Genomic DNA, 18,660 nt, shown 5'->3' on the forward strand with positions numbered 1-18,660 from the left:
TTTCTAGTTCTGAAAGAACAAAGGGAAGAAATACCACACTGTAAATAAGATCCGTTCCTGAAGATTCAGTTAAAAAAAATATTTCAAGCTTGGTTAAAGAAATCTTTTTGAGTCCAGATCCAAAACATTTAATTGGAGATAGCTTTGCAGATTAGATCTCAAAAATTGAGACATGGAGGGTTATCCCAAGCAGGTGGCTCCAGATGGCTTTTGGGATTCCCACACACCACCAAAGATCACTCAGCTCCAGTGCTGTGATGAGAAGCCATGGAAAGTTGCAGGCTTGTTGCACTTGGTAGCTTGTGAAACATATGCTGGCAAGTCAGAAATTCAGCAGTTTCAACTTGTGTGTGTTGAGGTCTGTGCAAACACTTGCAGTGTTTAAAGCCTGGGTAGTTGCTACCCTTTCTAATTTGCTTTAGTTTTGGAATGGTATTAGAAATGTCTTTTCTCATCCTTCCTAAAGAATATCCTTCAAGCCTTTTACAAATTCTGTGAATCAGATTTCTCCTTTTTTTTTAACATTATCTGTTGAGTACATTTTCTTTATGGGTAAACTGAAATGTTGGTGCACAGTGGTTTTATTTTTATCTTTATATAAGGTCTTGTGTACACTTCTCGTGAAGTAATCAATCTGAAAATAAATTGTTCACACACAGAATATAAAAGTCTTTAAAAAGTCACATATTTAGACCAAAATCAATAATGCCACAAATAAACCTTAATTTAGTTATCTTAATTCCATGTTGAGTAGAGCAGCCTTTGTAGTTTTGCTCTTGAGACAGTGAAGTCAGCTCACCTGACACAAAGCCCTGTCTCAAGACACAAGAGTTTTTTATTTTGGTCTGGTTTTGTATCTATAGTGTACAAGGATCTCTCAAAATGAATCTCTGAAAAACTGTTTGAACTCAGCCTAAGTGTTTATGACAATTTTTTGGGTTCAAGTAATTTAAGATTCGAGGTTATTTTTTTTTTATGGACACTGCACAAACTTGCAAAATCTTCCAAGACCTCTATCTGTCCCATCTCACTTGGTGATTTCCTTGAGGTGCCTAATTCTCCACCTGCAGAGAATACGAACAGACTCCTCTTGCAGGTGGTGGGAGATTCCTGCCACAAGCTTTGCTCTCACTTTTAATCACATTAAGTGACAGATACAGTTCTGGTCTCTGCAGTCCTTGTGCTCTTTCATGTGGGCACCATTTTGTATGCAGTCAGAATGTCTGGAGGGAGAATTGAGCAGAGTTGGCTGTCGTGTGTGTGTAAGGCTGTGATCTGTCAGCCAAACTGTGTCACATCTGAGGGCCACATCCAGTGAGATGACACTGCTCTGGGCACACTGAGCCCAGACATTGTTCCATCACTCCACCTTTCATATTTGTTTAGTCGGAGAGCTGGACATAAGCAAGGGATAGACAGAATTTGCCTCTGCCCTTTAGTGTGCTATATATCCATGTAATATATCCATATGTGAGAATGTGCATGAGCAGTCACTGCAGAACAGCAGACACACAGCTCTTCCTCCTGTCTCAAAGCCCTCAGATGATGTAAAGGTCCCTGACAGATGTCTCCACTGCCTCACAGAAACACTGAACTCCTCTTTTTTTTGTTTCCTGCTTTAAAGATAGTGGGACATAGTCAGTGTGACATCAGATTGAGTCAGCAGAAATGACCCAGACTGTGTTTGGCATGAGGGTGTTCACATTTTAAATAGCCAACTTTTCTTAAGAATTACAGAACCTACTTCTATTTTCCTGATGCTCTATCACCTTTTACATCAGCAACATGTCAACCAAAGCAGACTTAAAATAGATATTTTTGGTTTGATTTTTTTTTTGCTGTTTAGCGGGATTTCCCTCTCCTTTTTCCTTCCATCCTACTCCCACTGCCAATTCACAAATTACGTTAGCAACATTAAAAAAAGAATTAACAGAAAAGGAAACATCTTACCCTTTCCTTTTGCAAGTGTTTTATTCCTAGTGCTTTAAGAGAAACCCTAAAATAGGAGGATAATGATTCCCAAAACAAAACCTAAGGTTTTATATAATTCAGAGAAGGCTTATGTTGATTGTCCTTGACTGCTGCCAGCTGGAATTGTGCCTGCTCCTTGATCTCTTTGTGACCACACTAATTAAGGGAATTAACTCGGGGCTGGGGTTAAAGGTTACACTCCCAGTGAAAAACACAGGGCCATGTTCTTACCTGGTGTATTTTCTTTGACTGACAAGGCAGCAAAACTCAGTTGCTGAGGGGTAATAGTCTCGTTATTATAGAATTTTAGATTAAGCACTCAGGAAAGAAAAACACACCAAACCCACCATCCCTTTTTGATGAAAGCTCTGAAACTCCTATGGTTAGAATTAAGGTATAGCTGGAACAATGATGTCTGAACATAAAAATTTATGTTAACTAAATTAGCCAAGAAAAGCTAAACCCCTGTCATCACACAAGACCTGTTATGGAGGATGCTGAGAGCTGAACCCCCTTGGGTCTGCTGTAAATACCAGCTAGAACTGGTGGCTTTGCACTGTGGTGGTCCCTTCCTTAGGCACTGATCTTTGCTCTTTTATACTGAAGAGAGTTTCTTTGGGTTTTATATTATTGTTGTTATTATTTTCATTATCATTATGTTAGCAGGGGAACTTTGTTTGCAGCTGATGCCTAGCATCCCTGGAGGTGGATGAGGCTTGGAGAAACCTGTTCCAGTGGAAGGTGTCCCTGCCCATGGCAGTGGGGGTGGAACAAGATTATCTTTAAGGTCCCTTCCAACCCACACCATGCTGTGATTCTATTTGCCATAATCTGTTTTGGTGATAAGGTGATGGAACAGCCCAGCTCTGGCTACCCAAGCTGTCCAGTAGTAGAGAGCTGTGAACTCAGAGGAAGAAATCCCAATTTTGATGCAGATTAAAAAACACCTTCTTGTACTATTTTTTGAGGGACTATTTTTAGTTTGAGCCAATGTGCCAATCTGCCTTATTGGAAAGCCTCCAAGATCTCTGTTTTGGGAGACTTTCAGGGAGATATGAAACAAGAGGCCAGGAACTGGAAGTTCCTCAAGCCAGCTTTGGTGCAGAACAAATGGTGCATGGAAACATAGTCTGACTTAGAGCAGGGAGGCACAGAGAAGAGAGGGCTCTTTAGGTTGAGCTTAGAGCTGTTTATATGGGTCCCATTCCCTGAGCAATGGAAACACAGCCAGACCTGGTGTGGAACTTGGTGTTGCTTCTTCCAGTCCTGTTGTGTGACTGTGTTTAAGAGCGGATGTGATATCTGAAAGAAAGTGGTTTGGAAAGACAGAGGGATAGAGAGGTCTGTTGTCTTTCCTGCACAGAAGGGAGTGCTAAAATTCAGTTTTGTTGGTGTGAAACCCCGCAGTAGCCCTGTGAGCACCAGCAGTGGTTCAGGTTCTGGTTTTACAGCCCTTGGACATGTTTCCAAACCCACTGAGACACGTGAAAAGGCTGTCTTGACACCAGTGGGCTGTGACTGTGGCCAAAAGCTGGCTGCAGGACCAGGCTACACAAACACTCAGCCTGTTTTACTTCCACTGTTGTTATTTTTGTAATGTGAATGGTGCTGCTTAGATGCATTTGTGATTCTTGAATCCCCTCTTGACACAAAGTACTGTGTGAAGAGCTTGGGATTTTGTAACAACCTCATGCAGATACAGCAAAGGGCTTTTTTTGCCTGCTGAAGTGTCTTATGAGGCCAAGAAATAGAATGAGCAAGAGCTGCCTTTGAGACAAGGGGAATTGCTCCTTTTCCTCTACCCTTTGTTACTTTCCCCCCTCTATCTTTTGCTGTCTTTGCTGCCTTTCAGGGGTGCCTGTGCATTGTGCAGTTCTGCTGTGCTGTCCTTCTGCAGGACTGGGACTGCTCAGCACACTGTGGGTTCTGGGTGTGTTCACACTCAGCCCACAGAAAGACCCTTCACAACCCCGATGAATGAAGAGGCAGAGCTGCTTTTGCCATGATTTGTGAGGGCTGCTGACCCTACAAACAGCACATCCCATGAGGCACCAGCTCCAGGGAAACGTGCACACCTTCCTTTGGTGGGCACCAATGATCCCCTTCCTGCACACAGCAGGCCCAGCTCCTCTTCATCTGATTTTTCACATCACTCTTGGTTCAGCATTTCTCAGGTTATTGTCCTGGCGCCCAGAGGATGGATTGTGACATTTTACATCAATGCCTGTTCCAGCCTGTGCTTTTTGCACAGGCAGACTGCCTCTTTCCTTTGGGAACTGTAAATGTCACATGGCTATGCATTGTTATGGAAAACTGTAAATTCCAGAACCATATTTCCAAATATTTTTCAAGGGAAGCCTGTTCTGACAAATATCCAGTAACAATCCACATACAGACTTATCTTTATTAACAGGAGCTTTTGCACTTAACCTTGTAGTATTGCCTTAATTTGTGTTGCATCACAGGACAGTCAGTGTCCAGAGGTGATGCTGCCTGGGGCAGGGGACCACAAACAATGGAGCCACCCTCCGTGTTGCTCAAACCCAGTGCTCTTTCTGCTTAAGCTTGTCCCAGGCTAAGATCATTCTTATCTGGAATGATTTCAAAGCAGAAATGGACAGTGTGATTTCTGATACTCTCCATTTCTCTGAGCAGGAGAGAATCAAAGCTGGTTTTTTGGTCTTGTGCTGAAGGACCAAAGGCTCTGCAATACAGAACAAAGGTGGGGGAACATCAGCAGTCAGGATGTGTTTGGATATTCAGTCCCCATCAGAAAGATGTGTGATAACAACCCAATATGTTGTCTGAACTCCCAGAGAATAAACTGTCATAAAACTGTGGTCAGCTTCCTTCTGTGTGAAATCAGAGGCTGAAGCCACAGCAGATCTCATGGGGAAGCCCATAGTTTCACAGCAGTAACCAGCCAATGTGAGCAGCACTCCCACTAAAAGGGTGGAACCCAGCTGCCTGCCTCTGGCCCATCTGTCTTCGCCTTTGCATACATGTAAACCTTATTTTTGCAGGCTGACCTCAGTCAAGGAATTGGTTCAAGTTAAATTCTATCCCTGGCTTCCAGATTGCTCCTGACCTGGGTCAGATCCTCAAGCCAGTAGAGAGCAGCAGCACAGATATCAGCAATGGGACAAGGAGGGTGGAGGCCAGAGTGCAAGGGACAGTGGGACATCTGCTTTCAATAGTGCTGCTTTAAAATGACTGTGAAACTGTGGAAGAACTTCCAGTGTCTGCAGTGCAGGATAATCAGAACTAAAAAAAAAAATCACACAGAGCTCAAACCTTTTTCTTCTTCAAAAGCTTTCTTTAATGTGGAGTCACTAATGCCAATGTGAGCGTTAAATTGAAAGGGTCAAACTGGAAATTCAGGCTGTTTCCTGGAGCACAAACTGTGCTCAAGATGAAGCTATAAACTTCACACTTTCACAAGACCTGCTTTCACTGAAGGGTGCAATGCAATTCCCTTGGTTGCTTTCATTCTTATGGCAATTCCATCAGGATATTAATTCCTGTAGGACCCTCCTGGTTTAGGAATATCAGGGATATGTGGATAGTTTTCCTTAGAAGCTGTATGAGTGGTTGCAGTAGCCAGACTTCTACAAGAATTCTAAATCTACTGAAAAAAATCCAGGCACATAGGCTTACAAATCCCAGAATTGCACCCTGTGTTTGTTATCATACAGCCTTTTGCACTGGGTTATGCATCCATGCTCCCACTGCTTATCCACACTCCCAGATCCCTCCAGTCTCAGAACAGAACAGAACAGAGCCCTTCTGTTCAGTGGTCTGAGAACAGCACCAGGGAGCTGTACCTAACCCCATCCTTAACACCCATATGGACACAGCCTGGGATGAGGCACATTCCTGAGTCTGTGCTCCTTGCTGCTCAGTGGAGACACTCATCTCCCTGTGCACACGATGGCCTTGAAGTCCACTTCAAAATGGTGTCAAGTGTTTTCTAAGGGTGAGTGGCTTCACCTGATGAGTTCCTAATGCTCAGCTCCTCTTTCAGTGTGCACGTGTTGCTCAGTATGCCGACTCCTCAGAGGTGAGTGCTGGATTTCCCGTGTCCTGGTATCCACGCATCCCCTTTGGGCATGGCTGCATCCCCCAGCCTGGCTTGCTCCTGCTGCTCTTGCTCACTGGGTTTTCTAACCAGGGGAACAAAGCAGGGGAAGGCCAGGCTGTGAGCGGGTTTGGGAGCTGTGTGTGTGCTGATGGCAAGAACGGCAGTGCTTCTCACTGTACTGACCTGTGTTACCCGAGGATGGGGATTGTTTCTCTGGAGAAGTTCACTCCTTTCTCTTCTAGAGGATGTGCCATGGCCTTGCTGTGCAGTGTAATTCCTCTGCCCCGTGTTCCCCAGTGCTGGTGTAAATCCACTGGGAATGCAGCAAGAGCAAACCCTCAGCAGTCCCAGCCCGATTTTGCTGTGTTCTGTAAGGATTGGCACGTGTTTCCCCGTTGGTGGGTATTAGCAAAGCCCAGCAGCAGACCCTGCTATGAAAAAATAGGCTTGAACTGACTGTCCCTGATTCAGTCTCTGGCAGAAGCATTTTTGAAAAACGTCCCCACTGTCCCCAGCATTTATTGTGTTTACAAACGTCAGAGTGCAGTGAATGGTTTAGCTGCCGGTGGTCTTTTCAGTGCTGTGCCAGTTAGCTCGGTTGCTAAGAGCCCAGACATGTCACTTCTGCATTTTTTCCCAGTGACAGATGAAAGGAGTGGGAGAACTCCAATTTGGGCATGCCAGAGGATGGGACTGCCAAGCAGCTTGTCTGGGGAGAAAAAAGAAATACAGACTGGCAGTGTCTCATGTTGGTGGAAGCATAAGACCTTTGTAACTCCTTTTCTTCTCATCTCATGTGCTTTTTGTTTACTTTGCACACTAATCAACCCGGAGACAGAAGCAGAAGGACTAAAGGATCACAGTGCTGCCACCGTGCTGCAGCCACTGGTGCCTTCCCACAGCCCTGCACTGGTGCCAGAGGCCTGTGCAGTGTTGGTGCTTGGAGGCTGATGGTTCCAGCCTCCTTGCAGCCTACGTGGGTGGCAAACCCACCCTCATATTTGATTTGTAACCCTTCCTTTTCTGGGTGAGTGTGCCATTTTGCAGGACAGTTAAAGTGGTATCTGTTGAAACAACCATGAAACACTTGTATTCACATGGCATTTTATTAGAACCCTTCTAATTCTAGCCTAAACCTGTTTTACAGATCTGACTTCAAAGTGTTATTTATAAAAAGCATCACTGAATCCTTATGGGCTTAACAGTCATGAGGTAAACTTTGGAAAGTCATTTAATGATGCTGAAGCAGCAATCAGTCCAATATGTTTATTAATTGGAACCAAAGTAATTTTGGTCTTGTTGAAATTGCATACACTGTCTTTCACATTGGCTTGTTTTACTATTCCTGTCCCCCTTTCCAAGATAATCCAGTCCCTTAGACCATGTCAATAGGGATGTGCCGAGGCTCTATGTCATAGAGGGTTCATTCTGTCTCCACAGGCTGCCCTTTCTTTGTCTCCGAGGCAATAGATGCATTAATGCACTCTCAGACAGTGGGCTGCCATTAAAATGCTCCTTTGTAAGTGCATCTTTGGTAGCTTGGAGAGCTGACTACGTCATGTGAACATTTTTCAGTGCCACAAAAAGCTGGGGGAAGAAAGAATCTAATTTTGTTTAGCTAGGACTAAGTTGCCTTGAGCTCTTGGCACTAATCTTGGTGCAAACTTTTGTGTAGCCAATTTGAGTCCCAGCATTAACAGTTCTCTTTTCCAAAGAGTTTATAATCTAAATGGGCAGATAGTCAAGTCTTTCCTCAAGCAGGGATATTAAAGGCTGCTTTAGAGCCTTGGTGCTGAATTTTTGGCAGGAGCAGTTGCCTTAATGCTCTTGAAGGTAAAACTCAATTATTTCACTGTCTGACTCACAGAAACCTCCACAGCTCTTAGGTGGTGGAGCAAAAGTCCAAGCATTGTGCTCTCTAGCTGATATCCTCAGAGAAGGTGTCATGAGGAGGAGGCCTGCAGGTGCCATGGAGTTTGCATTTCTGCAGAGCCTGAAGGCCAGCCTGAGCACAGCCTGAGCCCCTGAGCAGGGCTGTCCCTGTCAGCAGTGGTGGTGGCTGGGTCCTGGTGGGCTCCTCTGCTCTGCAGCAGGGCTGTCCCTGTCAGCAGGGGTGGCTTCTCTGTGCTGAAGCTGTTGGCTGCCCAGGAGAGCCCTTTCCTGCCCAGTTGGATCACTCCCATTGGCCTCATGGTGTGCACATGACAAGGCATTGATGCAATTCAGGACATCCTCCTCTGCTCTGGGCAGCTTCACTAAAACACAAGCCTGTTTGACAAGTGTAGTCCAGCACATCTTTTTGACAGCTCCTATGCCAGCTCCTCATGCTTTTGTTCAGGGCCAGGCCCTTGCTGGTAGAACTCTTTCCAGGTCTTTACCCAAGTTTCTGATTTATTGCCTTTGTGTTCTGTGGAAAGGCAGGCTGCAGCATTCAGGAACAGTGGTACAATTATGTAAGAGCTTTTTTTCCCTTTCAGAGAGGACAGAGTGAAAATCTCCAGGGATATCTGTTTGTCTTTTGGCAGTGCCTGGCAAATGCTTAAATGCTGTTCGATATTAAACAATCTTGCTTGGGACTGGCATTTATGAAGTAACAAAATTATGTTTGGTGGTGTTCTCTCAACTAACATCTCTTAGGTGGTGTTGCAAAGACCTGGGGCATGGTTGAGAGTGAGAAACCATTTTAATTCTTGCAGAGAATAAATATATCTATCATGAATTGAAGAATCAGCTGTGTATCAGGAGAATTGTTGAGACTGCCAGTATTTGAGGGGACATTTGGTATGGGGGGCATAAAATGCTGATCAGAAGCCTTAGGCAGTGAAAGAAATGTGCAGGGACATTAGTGATGAATGGGTCTGGTTTGGGTGTGCACTGCAGGGTTGTGCTCCACAGGGTGACAGATCACACACAACCAGCAGTGCAGCTCACCAAGGACCTCGATGGGACATCCACTTAACTGTGCTTTAAACAAATCACCTTATTGGTCTGTTGGCTGAATCCAACCCCTTCTTTGTGGTATGCTAAGAAGTGCACATGAATTACAGTGGAAAGTGCTTTAAAAACACTAATTGACTTTGTGTCAAGGGGGCTGATTGTACATCTCTGAACTAATTCAATTAAATGGTGGAGGTGGTTTTATTTTGGTTCTTAGCCAGTTTTGCTTCCAGCTCTCATTCAGGTTTTTTTTTTTTTTTTTTTTACCTTATTGAACTTAAAGAGCAAACAACAATCTTCTGTTGCTCTAGGCATTTTTTCCTTAAAATTTCCCTTTACTAAATACTGAAGCAAAATTTTATAGGGCTTGTTTGCATTACTTTGCACTGGTGTTTCTGAATAGCAATTTGTGCTTTTCTTTTTGAGGTTTAAAAATAGTTTCATATTTATTTTGGTTATTTCAGGGAAGAAAAAAATCACAGAAAATCAATAGTTTAAAGTACAATTGCATTTTACCAGCAGAAAGTGAAAACATTAATTGTTGTTTAATAAAGTCCAGCTCAATGACAGATATGATAAAAGCAAAGATGAATATTTCTGTGTTCTGAAACAATGTTCCTTCCCCCTCAGCACCCAAATGTTTTCTCCTAACAGTTTATTCTTTCTTTTTCTCTATGTAAATATTATGGGACTCTGATGTAAGTGTTACAGATTGCATGAATTTTCCTCTGAGGTGTTTGGAATAGACTAGCACTTAACAACTCACTCATTTGTGGGATGTGTTTCCATTAACGGATGACTTTGTTGATGTGATTAGGCTTGTTTGCTTTGGTTGCATTTGATTCCAGCTTTGGAAAGGACGTCTGCCTCTGTTTGGTGGCTCCTGGGCACTGTGTGCTGGTGTAGTTGGCTGCTCTTAACTCCTTGGTTTGGCAATGAAAACTGCTGGGGAAGTACAGGACTTGGGTCAATATCTTTTGGAAATGATGGTGAATTTATCTTTGTTGCAGGAGAAAGAAGCTGATGGCCATCATGTAATAGATATCTGTTCTCCTGTGCTTATTAAGTGGTGTGCAAACCTCTTTATATGAATGGTCTCCTGGAAAGGCTTAACTTTGGAGTGACTTTACCTTCCATTACAATAATACAATACCTTGCTCTTGATTTGTGTAGTCTGTGACTGTGGTTTTCCCCATTGCTCCCGAGGAACTAAAGTGATGGGAGAAAGAACTATTGTGCCAAGCAAAATAAGGGGAGGTCCAATGTCAAAGCTGCCTGATTCCCACTGTAACTGTGCTTAAATGTCCAGATTTTTCAGAGGATCTAGATCAAAGTTCACTTGCACTTAGAGTGGGCCAGGTCCTGACTTCTGTTGTACTCATGAAAATCCACAGGAATTTGCTGCAGCACAGACCAGAGTACGAACGAAAGTGATTGCTGAAAAACCAGCACACTACTGAATCCCAGATATTGCTGTAGAAAGTTTTGTAACTGAAATTTCTTAGCCCTGTTGAATCACAGAGAGCAAAGATTCCAATGGTCTGGCCCTACATTTCCTGGTCTGTGCTGGGTTGTTCCCTGAGGTGCATTAACAGCTCAGATCCCAACTCTGCAGAACACTCAAATATCTACTTTAACTTGAAGCGTGTCCATTTTCAGGGCTTCCCACACAATGTGTTGGCTGTATCAGTCCCCTTATGGGAGGAATTATGATGGAATGATAAGTACTGGAATTAAGGGATCCATTTCCTTCGACTGTTTACAGTCAGATTCTGTCTTGCTTTCATGGAGAGAGGAGTGTAATCTGGTCTGCACTGAAAAGGTGTTTGCAAGAGGCAGCAGCAGCTTTAGTCCTGGAGCACCATTTCCCACTTCTGCAGCAATTCAGCCCCTTCACACAAAGATGTGGAGCCATAAATGTAACAGGTGGAGACACCTAAAGCACAGCCTGCCCTGGGATGGGGAGTGAGAGTCTCCCAAACAGTCAGGGCAAGGTCTGGTGTATGATCCATGTTTTTACACAGCCACCTCCTGGCTGTGACAGTCCCTGGGATTGCTGGCTGCTTTCCTGGAGCAGCACACACTGCTGACTCTGCTACTCTGGGGACATCTGATAGTGACCTGAGGCCCCACAGCCTCAGATCATAAAGATGGCTCTTAGAAACACACAGGAGGTCACCCAAGGCCAAGTGCTGTCCTCAAAACGCTCCAGCCCTGACAATTTGCATTGCTCCTCAATCTTTACCCTCTCTGGTAACAAACCTTGGTGTCCCAGAACCTTTCATTCACTTTAAACCTCCATCTCCTTTCTCACCAGTTCCTCACATGTGTGTTTGTTCTTCTGGTTAACCCCCTGCTTTACATTTTTACTCACTCTCTTGGTGTCAGAAAATCAGTTTTTAGCACATCATCACCACATTCACAAAAAATAACAATTTCAGAGCTGGGGCTCACACAGCAGCCACTCTTCAGAGATGAGTTCTCTGCCATCCCACAACAGCAGAATGTGCCCACAAATGTGGGACAAAGTCTGGCACCCCAAAGTCTGGCAGATCAATGTGAGCTTGGGTTGCTCACAATACAGGTGTCCTTCCCAAGGCAGGATGGGCAAGGAATCCTCCCTTGTTCCAGGCCTTAAGGAAAGTGCCATGTGTATTCAGGATGTGTTCTCATCAATGGCCAGAAAGGTGGTGGAAAAGCCTGAGATAGCCCATCTTCTTCCTTTTCCCAGTTCAGTGAGGCTGAAGCAAAACTGGTTCCCATTTTGGCTGGTTTTCAATGTTCCATTCACAACAATGTGGAGCAGGGAAGAAGAGGGCATCAGGCCAACTTCAGTGAACTTTACAGACCTCTCACTGCAGGGATCAAAGCAGTATGCACCAGCTTGGAGGCTGAGCTCTCCTCTGGATCTTCATGGAAGCAGCTTCAGGACATGGATGGGATGCTTGGACTGATGGGGAGAACGGAAAAGGCTGCAGGAGACTGCCTGCTATGGAGGTGACATAGGTGGCAGAACTCCCTGGGTATCTTTTTTTGCCACCATCTAATTTAAGTGAGAGAACAGTAATGAAGAAAGCAATGTATGCTGCAAAACCATGGAATTCACAGGAGCATTATCAGGCTGACAGGTCCTTCTGTCTCCTTTTCCAGTGGAGTTGTAGAGTGGGAGCAGTGCACATTTTTATGATTCTATCCACTTAGCCTCAGCAGCCAGTGTCTCCTCACTGGTCACTGAACACCCTAACTCTGGTTCTCCAACACCCCTCCATCCTGTCCCATTCAAAGCCCTTTTTCCCTGGTGAAAGCCTCTGTCTGCTCTCAGTGGCACATGGCTGAAGATGTGTTGTTGAGCCACTGTGCAAACCTCACTGAGCCATTAAAAAAAATCCTGACCCACTTCTACTAAATGTGTTTAAATTTTGATTTGGCTTAGGCAAGCAGCAAATGGCTTCCACATCCTAGAGGGTCTAAGCTAGGCTCCTCCTGCGTAGATCACTTCCCAAGTGGAGGGATAAAATAGTAAACCAAAACATTCCTGTACTGTTTTGCCATGTGGCCTAGGGAACATTTAATTCTCCCCACAGTGCAGTTTTCACACTACAGTCTTACACAGAAGAAAAACATTTCAGCATTGTCCTGGGCCTCTCTGCAACGTGACTATCAACATCTTCAGTACAGCTGGGGAAAAAGTCAACTTCCAGCTCTTCCTGAAAACCTGCAGTGATGTCTCCCAGCCTGCCCACGTGGATGGTGATAAAGGGGTAGACACAAGGGGTCAGTGGGCAGGGGATGGTGTGCACAGGCTGCTGTCTCCAGCAGCAGCTGCATCCTGTGGGCTGAGGGCAATTAGCTGCTGACTTTAATTTGGCACTGGAGAGAGCCTCAGTGACCTGCTCATGACTCGTGGTGTTGCTGTAGCCACATCATATCCCCTCTGTCTGTTACCCAGCTGAAAGAGCTGTCAAAGAATTCAGTTCTTTTGGGCTTTAAGAATCAAAAGGGATTAGTAAGTATTAATGTTTAAGAATTCTATTTGGTTTCAGTCTTTGGGGTTTAGTCCTTGGTCCAGGAGACTCTTACAATCTGGCTGAGACAAGAAGCACAGAGCATTATTTCTATGTATGTTCATTCAACAAAGTATAGACCCAGTAATTTTGATTAATGCCACCTAAACAGCAAATAGTTCCACTCCTACCATGTTTCAGAATCAAAAAAGCCCTCTCAGTTAAACAGAGAAACCTCCAGCCCTGCTGGTAAAAAACTATGGAAAGCAGGAATTCGGTTGAGTTTCCTCTTCTGTACCTCCTGCATTGGACTGGTCATTAAAAATACTGGCTCATTACTGTCTGTGTTTAGGCAGCAAATGGATTGTGTTGTGTAACAAGTCCCACAGAGATCGTGCCATAAGTTACAAGGATAAAAACCTCCAAATGTTTGTGTCTGTAGTTACGAGGCAATAAACTGCCTTCAGCTCCATCAGCAGAGCTAATGCTCCACCACATTTACCCCAGAGAGACAGAAGAGAGACTTTTCCCTGCACTGGTTTTCCAGCAACAAACCCACTTGCTGAGGGTCCATTCAATGCCTGGTGAAGCCTTTTGTGAACTTCAGTGGATCTCACACTGAGTGCTTGCCTTGGCCACTCTCAGTTTCCAGTCTGTAAGTGCTGCTGTTTCCCATTTCTGCGTCCCAGGCAGGTCTCTCTGTGCCTACCAGAGGACTTCAACACCCATTTGGAGTCTGCTAGAGAAAGCAGTAGATGCAGGAGCTGTGGATGGAACCAGCAATTCAAGAAACCAGTTACTTTGTTTATCCCTGAGCAAACAAACAAAAAATCTCTTTCTAGTGTCAACTTCCCAAACATCAGAAGCTGAGAATTTACTCTCAATTCCATGTAAAATAATAAAAATAGACTTTATAATGGCCTCATAAACAAGAGCCTTCTGATTTCTAACCCCACAGCTGCTATTATTAGAGTGTGATGTGTGACCCTTCTATTAATCCTTGGAAGATGCATGGTTTTGCAGTGAGTGACGTTTGTGTGAACCAAACCATCACTGATTTCCTCATCCCGTGTCTTCACGTTTAGGCTGCAAATGGCCGTGTTAACTAGGTGAAATAAGTGTGGACATTAGGTATGAGAAGCCACCTGAGACAAACTGTGAAACAAAAGGCTCAGTGTTCTCAGATGATGAAGAGAACGATTGTGCATCCATGAACAAAAGGCCCAAAAAGAAGGATCAACCCCTTGAGGTACTTCCATATTGTCAAGGCTCCTCTTTCTATGACGTTCCTTGATTCTTCAACTGGAATTTTCAACTGAACAAACACCTCTCTTTGGTCTAAACTTGCTAAATACACTTTAAATTGCTTCATGGAAACAGAAGAACTAAAGGAAATGCAGATCTCACTCTGTGATTTGGCAAAATTTTAGCAGTGTTTTGTTATGGAGGAAATAAAACCTCCGTGGGAGATGCTGGAGGCAAAGACTCCTTGCAGATCTGGGCAGGGTGGATGGAGGCACAGCCAGCAGCTGAGATCTCCACCTGTGGGAAGCTGTGTTCTCTCCTTGTCTTGGCAAGGGAGATGTGAGGGGGCAGAGCAGTGTGGTTTGGTCAGCAGATTTAACCTTCTGCTGGGTTGTCCTACCTGTGGGGGCTTTCTCCAAAGTCTGGGGTGCTCTGTTGTAGCCATGGAAAGGTGCAGCCTCTCCAGCTACTCCCAGAGCTGTCCAGTGGCCTCCCAAAGGAGGCAGAGCTCTTCATGCCCCATTTAGGAGTCTTGGCTGTGTGGTTAATGGCAGCTTTGCTTTAAGAGCCACATGGTCTCCCAAAGAAAGCCTTCTCCCAGGGTGCAGGAGGTGCTGCTCTCGTTGTCTGCCTGTGTCCCTGGGCTCCTGGTTTACACTGAGCTACTCCGAGCCAGCAGCTACAGAGTGAGGTGTGGTGTGGGATCCACTGCTGCTGTGTGCAGCAGCGTTGCTCCTCAGCTCTGCTGCAGCTCTGCTTTCTGGGCACAGCCATCCCATCCAGATCTGTTGTGCTGCTGTTGGGGATTCACCGTGGGGACCTGGGGTAAGATTTCAGTCTTGAAACATGGGGTGAAGTGTTGGATTAATGCTATCTCTGTAAAAAACTACTTTGGTTAATGGTCAAGGTAGAAAAAAATGGCGATTTAGGTGGAGTCTAAAGGAAACCTCACTGTGCTGCAGTCCTTTGTCTATATAAATATTTATACTTTGCTGCATCATGGGAATGCAGAAACATAACACGGTCTTGGGTTTGAAAGTCCTATAAAACAGAAATTACAAAAGTTCTCACTTTGGTCCTGTCAGGCCCTGACAGGTAAATATAGGTTAATGCTATTGGGAAAACAAGGCTTTGGATATTTGTGTAAATGGAGTAGAAGGGCCTACCACACCTTGCAGTGTTACTTGATGCAGTGACAGAGCTCCACAGTGAGAATCCATGCTCTGTTACAACATCTGATAACCATTTCTTGTTGTGAAGCTCATGAGACACAATGCCACACCAGAACTCTTCTGAGAGAAGCAGGCACTGCAAACTGGGGCTTTTTCTTTCATTTTGCTAGCTTAACTAATGTCTGTCTGAGTCTGGAGAACAGGGTTAACCAGGGAAACCAAATTCATGGAGTTGGTTTGCCTCCTCCTGGATAGTCAGGGCTCCTTGTAACAGCTCTGCACCAGCTGACTACAAGGCAGAATTCCAATAGCTGGTTTCTAAAATAATTTCAGCAGATTTTGTCTGGCCTTTTTCCCAAGCAAGAGAGTGATTTTAAAGAGTTCTGCCTCATGAAAATTACAGGCCTGCTGTGTTTCACCTTGGGAAACCCTTCAGCTTTGTAATGCCATGAGCTGTACCCTCTGAGGAGCTGTGGATGGGTTGGACAGGGCAGGATGGGCTGGGAGACACCAGAGCTGGTTCCCTGCCACCAGTTTGATCTCTAGATCCATGAGCTGCTATTAATGGCACCAGTTTGACCTGGTGAGCAATCTTTGAGCAATCTTTAGCCACACCTCTAACCAAGCACCAAAGGGGAAGGTGTTGATGTAACCTGGGTATACAACAGATTTCTTAAAGATTAGTCCTCAGCTGGTCATTCATTACTGATCTTCAGGGCCAACACTTCTGCATCACTTCAGGCATGGAATGGGATCCTTGTCACAGAGGTCCCACAAAGACTGGGTGAGTTGTAAGGAAAAGAAGATGTTTCCTCGTATTCCTCTGAAGTTTTGTCTTGCTCTTCTGCAGGCACCGCCTAGGACCCTTAGACCTCGCTTCAGGAAGAAAAGTACCTCGTCCTCTGCCACTGAAACAATGTGAGTGCAATGAGCCAATAGCACCAAGATCCACAGAATGTCTCTCTTCTGCCTTAAAGAGCTACTCGTTCATGACCTGGGAAGCAGCAGTGGGATGGATGTGCTTTGATGTGCAGCACTGCAGACATGGCCTTTCTCCCTCCTGTCCCCGCACCCTCCTGTGACACGCTGCTGGCCTTGTCCCTGGCGTGGGTAGGACAGTCTGGCAGGCACCTGCAGGTGAGGGGTCCTGGTTTGCTTTGCAGAGTGTGCACCCACCCACAGTGTACATTTACAGTTTCATTTGTGTCTGCATTGCTCTTGCTCTGTGAATGCCCAGCGGAAACAACAATAATCAGTTACTCATGATGCTACATTGACAGTGTATTTATTTATGGCTTTATCATGGATGAAGTGGATGTGCAGAACCCATGGATTTCTCTTTCCTCCCTTCCTCCTCAAGACTGTGAACGATGTAACAAATGTCAAAGTACTTTGACTGTACAAAATGTCCAAGATTTGTTAGTGAAAGCTGAGCTGCAACTGCATTTTTCTGCAAGTAAATCACATGTTCTGAGAAAATCATTGTGCTAAACCCACAAAGACAGGACCACTTACAGAGGATGAGGAAGTGATGTGCAAGAGAAAAAAAATGGTTTCAGTGATATAATGAAGGGGGAGTCCTAATTTTGATCAGCCTGAACCAGGAGAGTATTTTGTGGAAAATGATGCATAGAAGAATAAATCCCACCATTTGTGGCCAATGTTCTACTGCGAGTTTTAAAATATGAGCAAGCCAGGCTTCAGCAATCTGCAGCAACAGAAATTAGAATCGCTTCAGTGATGCATTTGCAGGGGAAAACACACCTTTCTCCCCTGCTAAAACAGTGCCAGTCCCAGCAATCTGCTCTGCTGCTGAGGGGCTGCTGTTCTGCTTGCATGAGCACAGGAGGGTGCTGGGTCTGAGCTGCTTTGTGAAGCCTGGAGTTTCTCCTGTAGCATGGAGTTTGGTTAGAACCGCAAGAACCAGACGGAGTGGTGCATTTGTATCCATATATAAATGAGAAATACAAAAGAAGAGGAAGACATGGTAGGGTTTGTGTATTTGTGCTTCAAGTTGGTGTCTCTTGTAAGTGTTGAGCATGTGAGATTCACACATAAGTTAATTTTGTGACCCTTTGTGTTTGCTCTTGGACCTGTCACATAGACTAGGAAAGCATTTAGCTTTAGGTAGGATGTGCCATCACCAGTGGATCAGCACAGGGCTTCGATGGTGTCGCTGTTCATCTGGCTCAGGTGCAGCAGCCCAGGGTGCCAACAGCAGCTGGAGCGTGCCAGGCTCGGAGGTGACTCTGAAGTGGCCTTTGGAACCTTTTCTCTGCTGGGTGTGCATCCATATCCCAGCTGCCCATCTGGTGGATCCCTGAGGTCACCCCCACAGCCTCCTACACATGTGGGGAAGAAAGAAATAAGTTATGCACACACAGAAATGTTTATCTGACCTGGCTAGGAAATGGAAAAAGCAAGCAGGTATTTCCTGTGTCTGCCACAGTATTTGGCCTCATTACCTGAGGATTTTATTTCCTTTACATGTGCTGATTCAGTCATATTTTGCAAATTTTGAAAAACTCTTCAGAAAGTAAATAAAAGAAAAAGCCAAACAAACCTGTCTAAAGAGCAGTTACAGAAGAGTCAGTCCCTGGAAGATACTCAGCAAAAGCTTTGAGAAGCTAAGCTTATGTATTTTGCTTCTAAGCAGCTTTAGAGTTTATTTGATTTCTTTTGGCTAACATTAAAAAGAAATAGGAAAACTGCCTGCACTGTTGGCAGAAAATAAGATCCTGTTGCAAGCAAGCCATGTTTCCCTGCTATGCAATGGGCTGCTGTAAGATAAAAAAGAAGCTGACAAGTTTGCACTCAATTATGCCAAATAACCCCAACAACATAGAGCTGCATAACATCCAACAAGTTCTAATCTCAGATACGCTGTATTAACATTGATTCTCACTAAAACTATTTAATGTGTGTCTAATCTGCTGTTTTACTGTAAACTTGACTGTTTAGCATTTCTTAAGTGCTGAGGTGAAATGTTGACAAGGGAGTTGCCTTATATCTCTCAAAACATTCACTGTATAAATGAGAAAAAAATAAACCTTTTCATATCTCTGGAGAAGAAAAAAATACATTATCAACAGAGCTGTATATTTGTGTATAGACAGACAGACATGTGAATGCCTGACCTCGTGCTGCAGTGCTCTGTACAGACGAGAACAGCCACTCGCTTTGATTCCTCATCTCCTCGCACAGGTTGTTTACAGGGGCTGCCCCAAGTCTGTGAGTTCAGCGTTAGGGC

The 18,660-nt window shown here is 44.6% G+C and overlaps 1 protein-coding gene across 4 annotated transcripts in view; it reads left to right on the forward strand.

Moving 5' to 3' along the window:
• Window positions 1-18,660, forward strand: part of REEP1 (receptor accessory protein 1) — a 65,900-nt gene that overhangs the window by 46,997 nt on the left and 243 nt on the right. Inside the window, exons 7-9 of one of the 4 annotated variants that reach the window (XM_063401418.1) lie at window positions 5,996-6,031; window positions 14,103-14,242; window positions 16,261-18,660. The exon at window positions 16,261-18,660 is cut by the window's right edge and continues 243 nt beyond it. In XM_063401418.1, coding sequence (XP_063257488.1) covers window positions 5,996-6,031; window positions 14,103-14,242; window positions 16,261-16,332 — 248 coding nt within the window. In that variant the 3' untranslated portion in view covers window positions 16,333-18,660. Of the gene's footprint in view, window positions 1-5,995; window positions 6,032-9,999; window positions 10,116-14,102; window positions 14,243-16,260 lie in introns of those variants that run through there. The other 3 variants (XM_063401415.1, XM_063401417.1, XM_063401416.1) reach the window with 3 other exon arrangements.

This window comes from Prinia subflava, chromosome 7 (assembly GCF_021018805.1).
Source record: "Prinia subflava isolate CZ2003 ecotype Zambia chromosome 7, Cam_Psub_1.2, whole genome shotgun sequence".
NCBI lineage: Eukaryota > Metazoa > Chordata > Aves > Passeriformes > Cisticolidae > Prinia > Prinia subflava.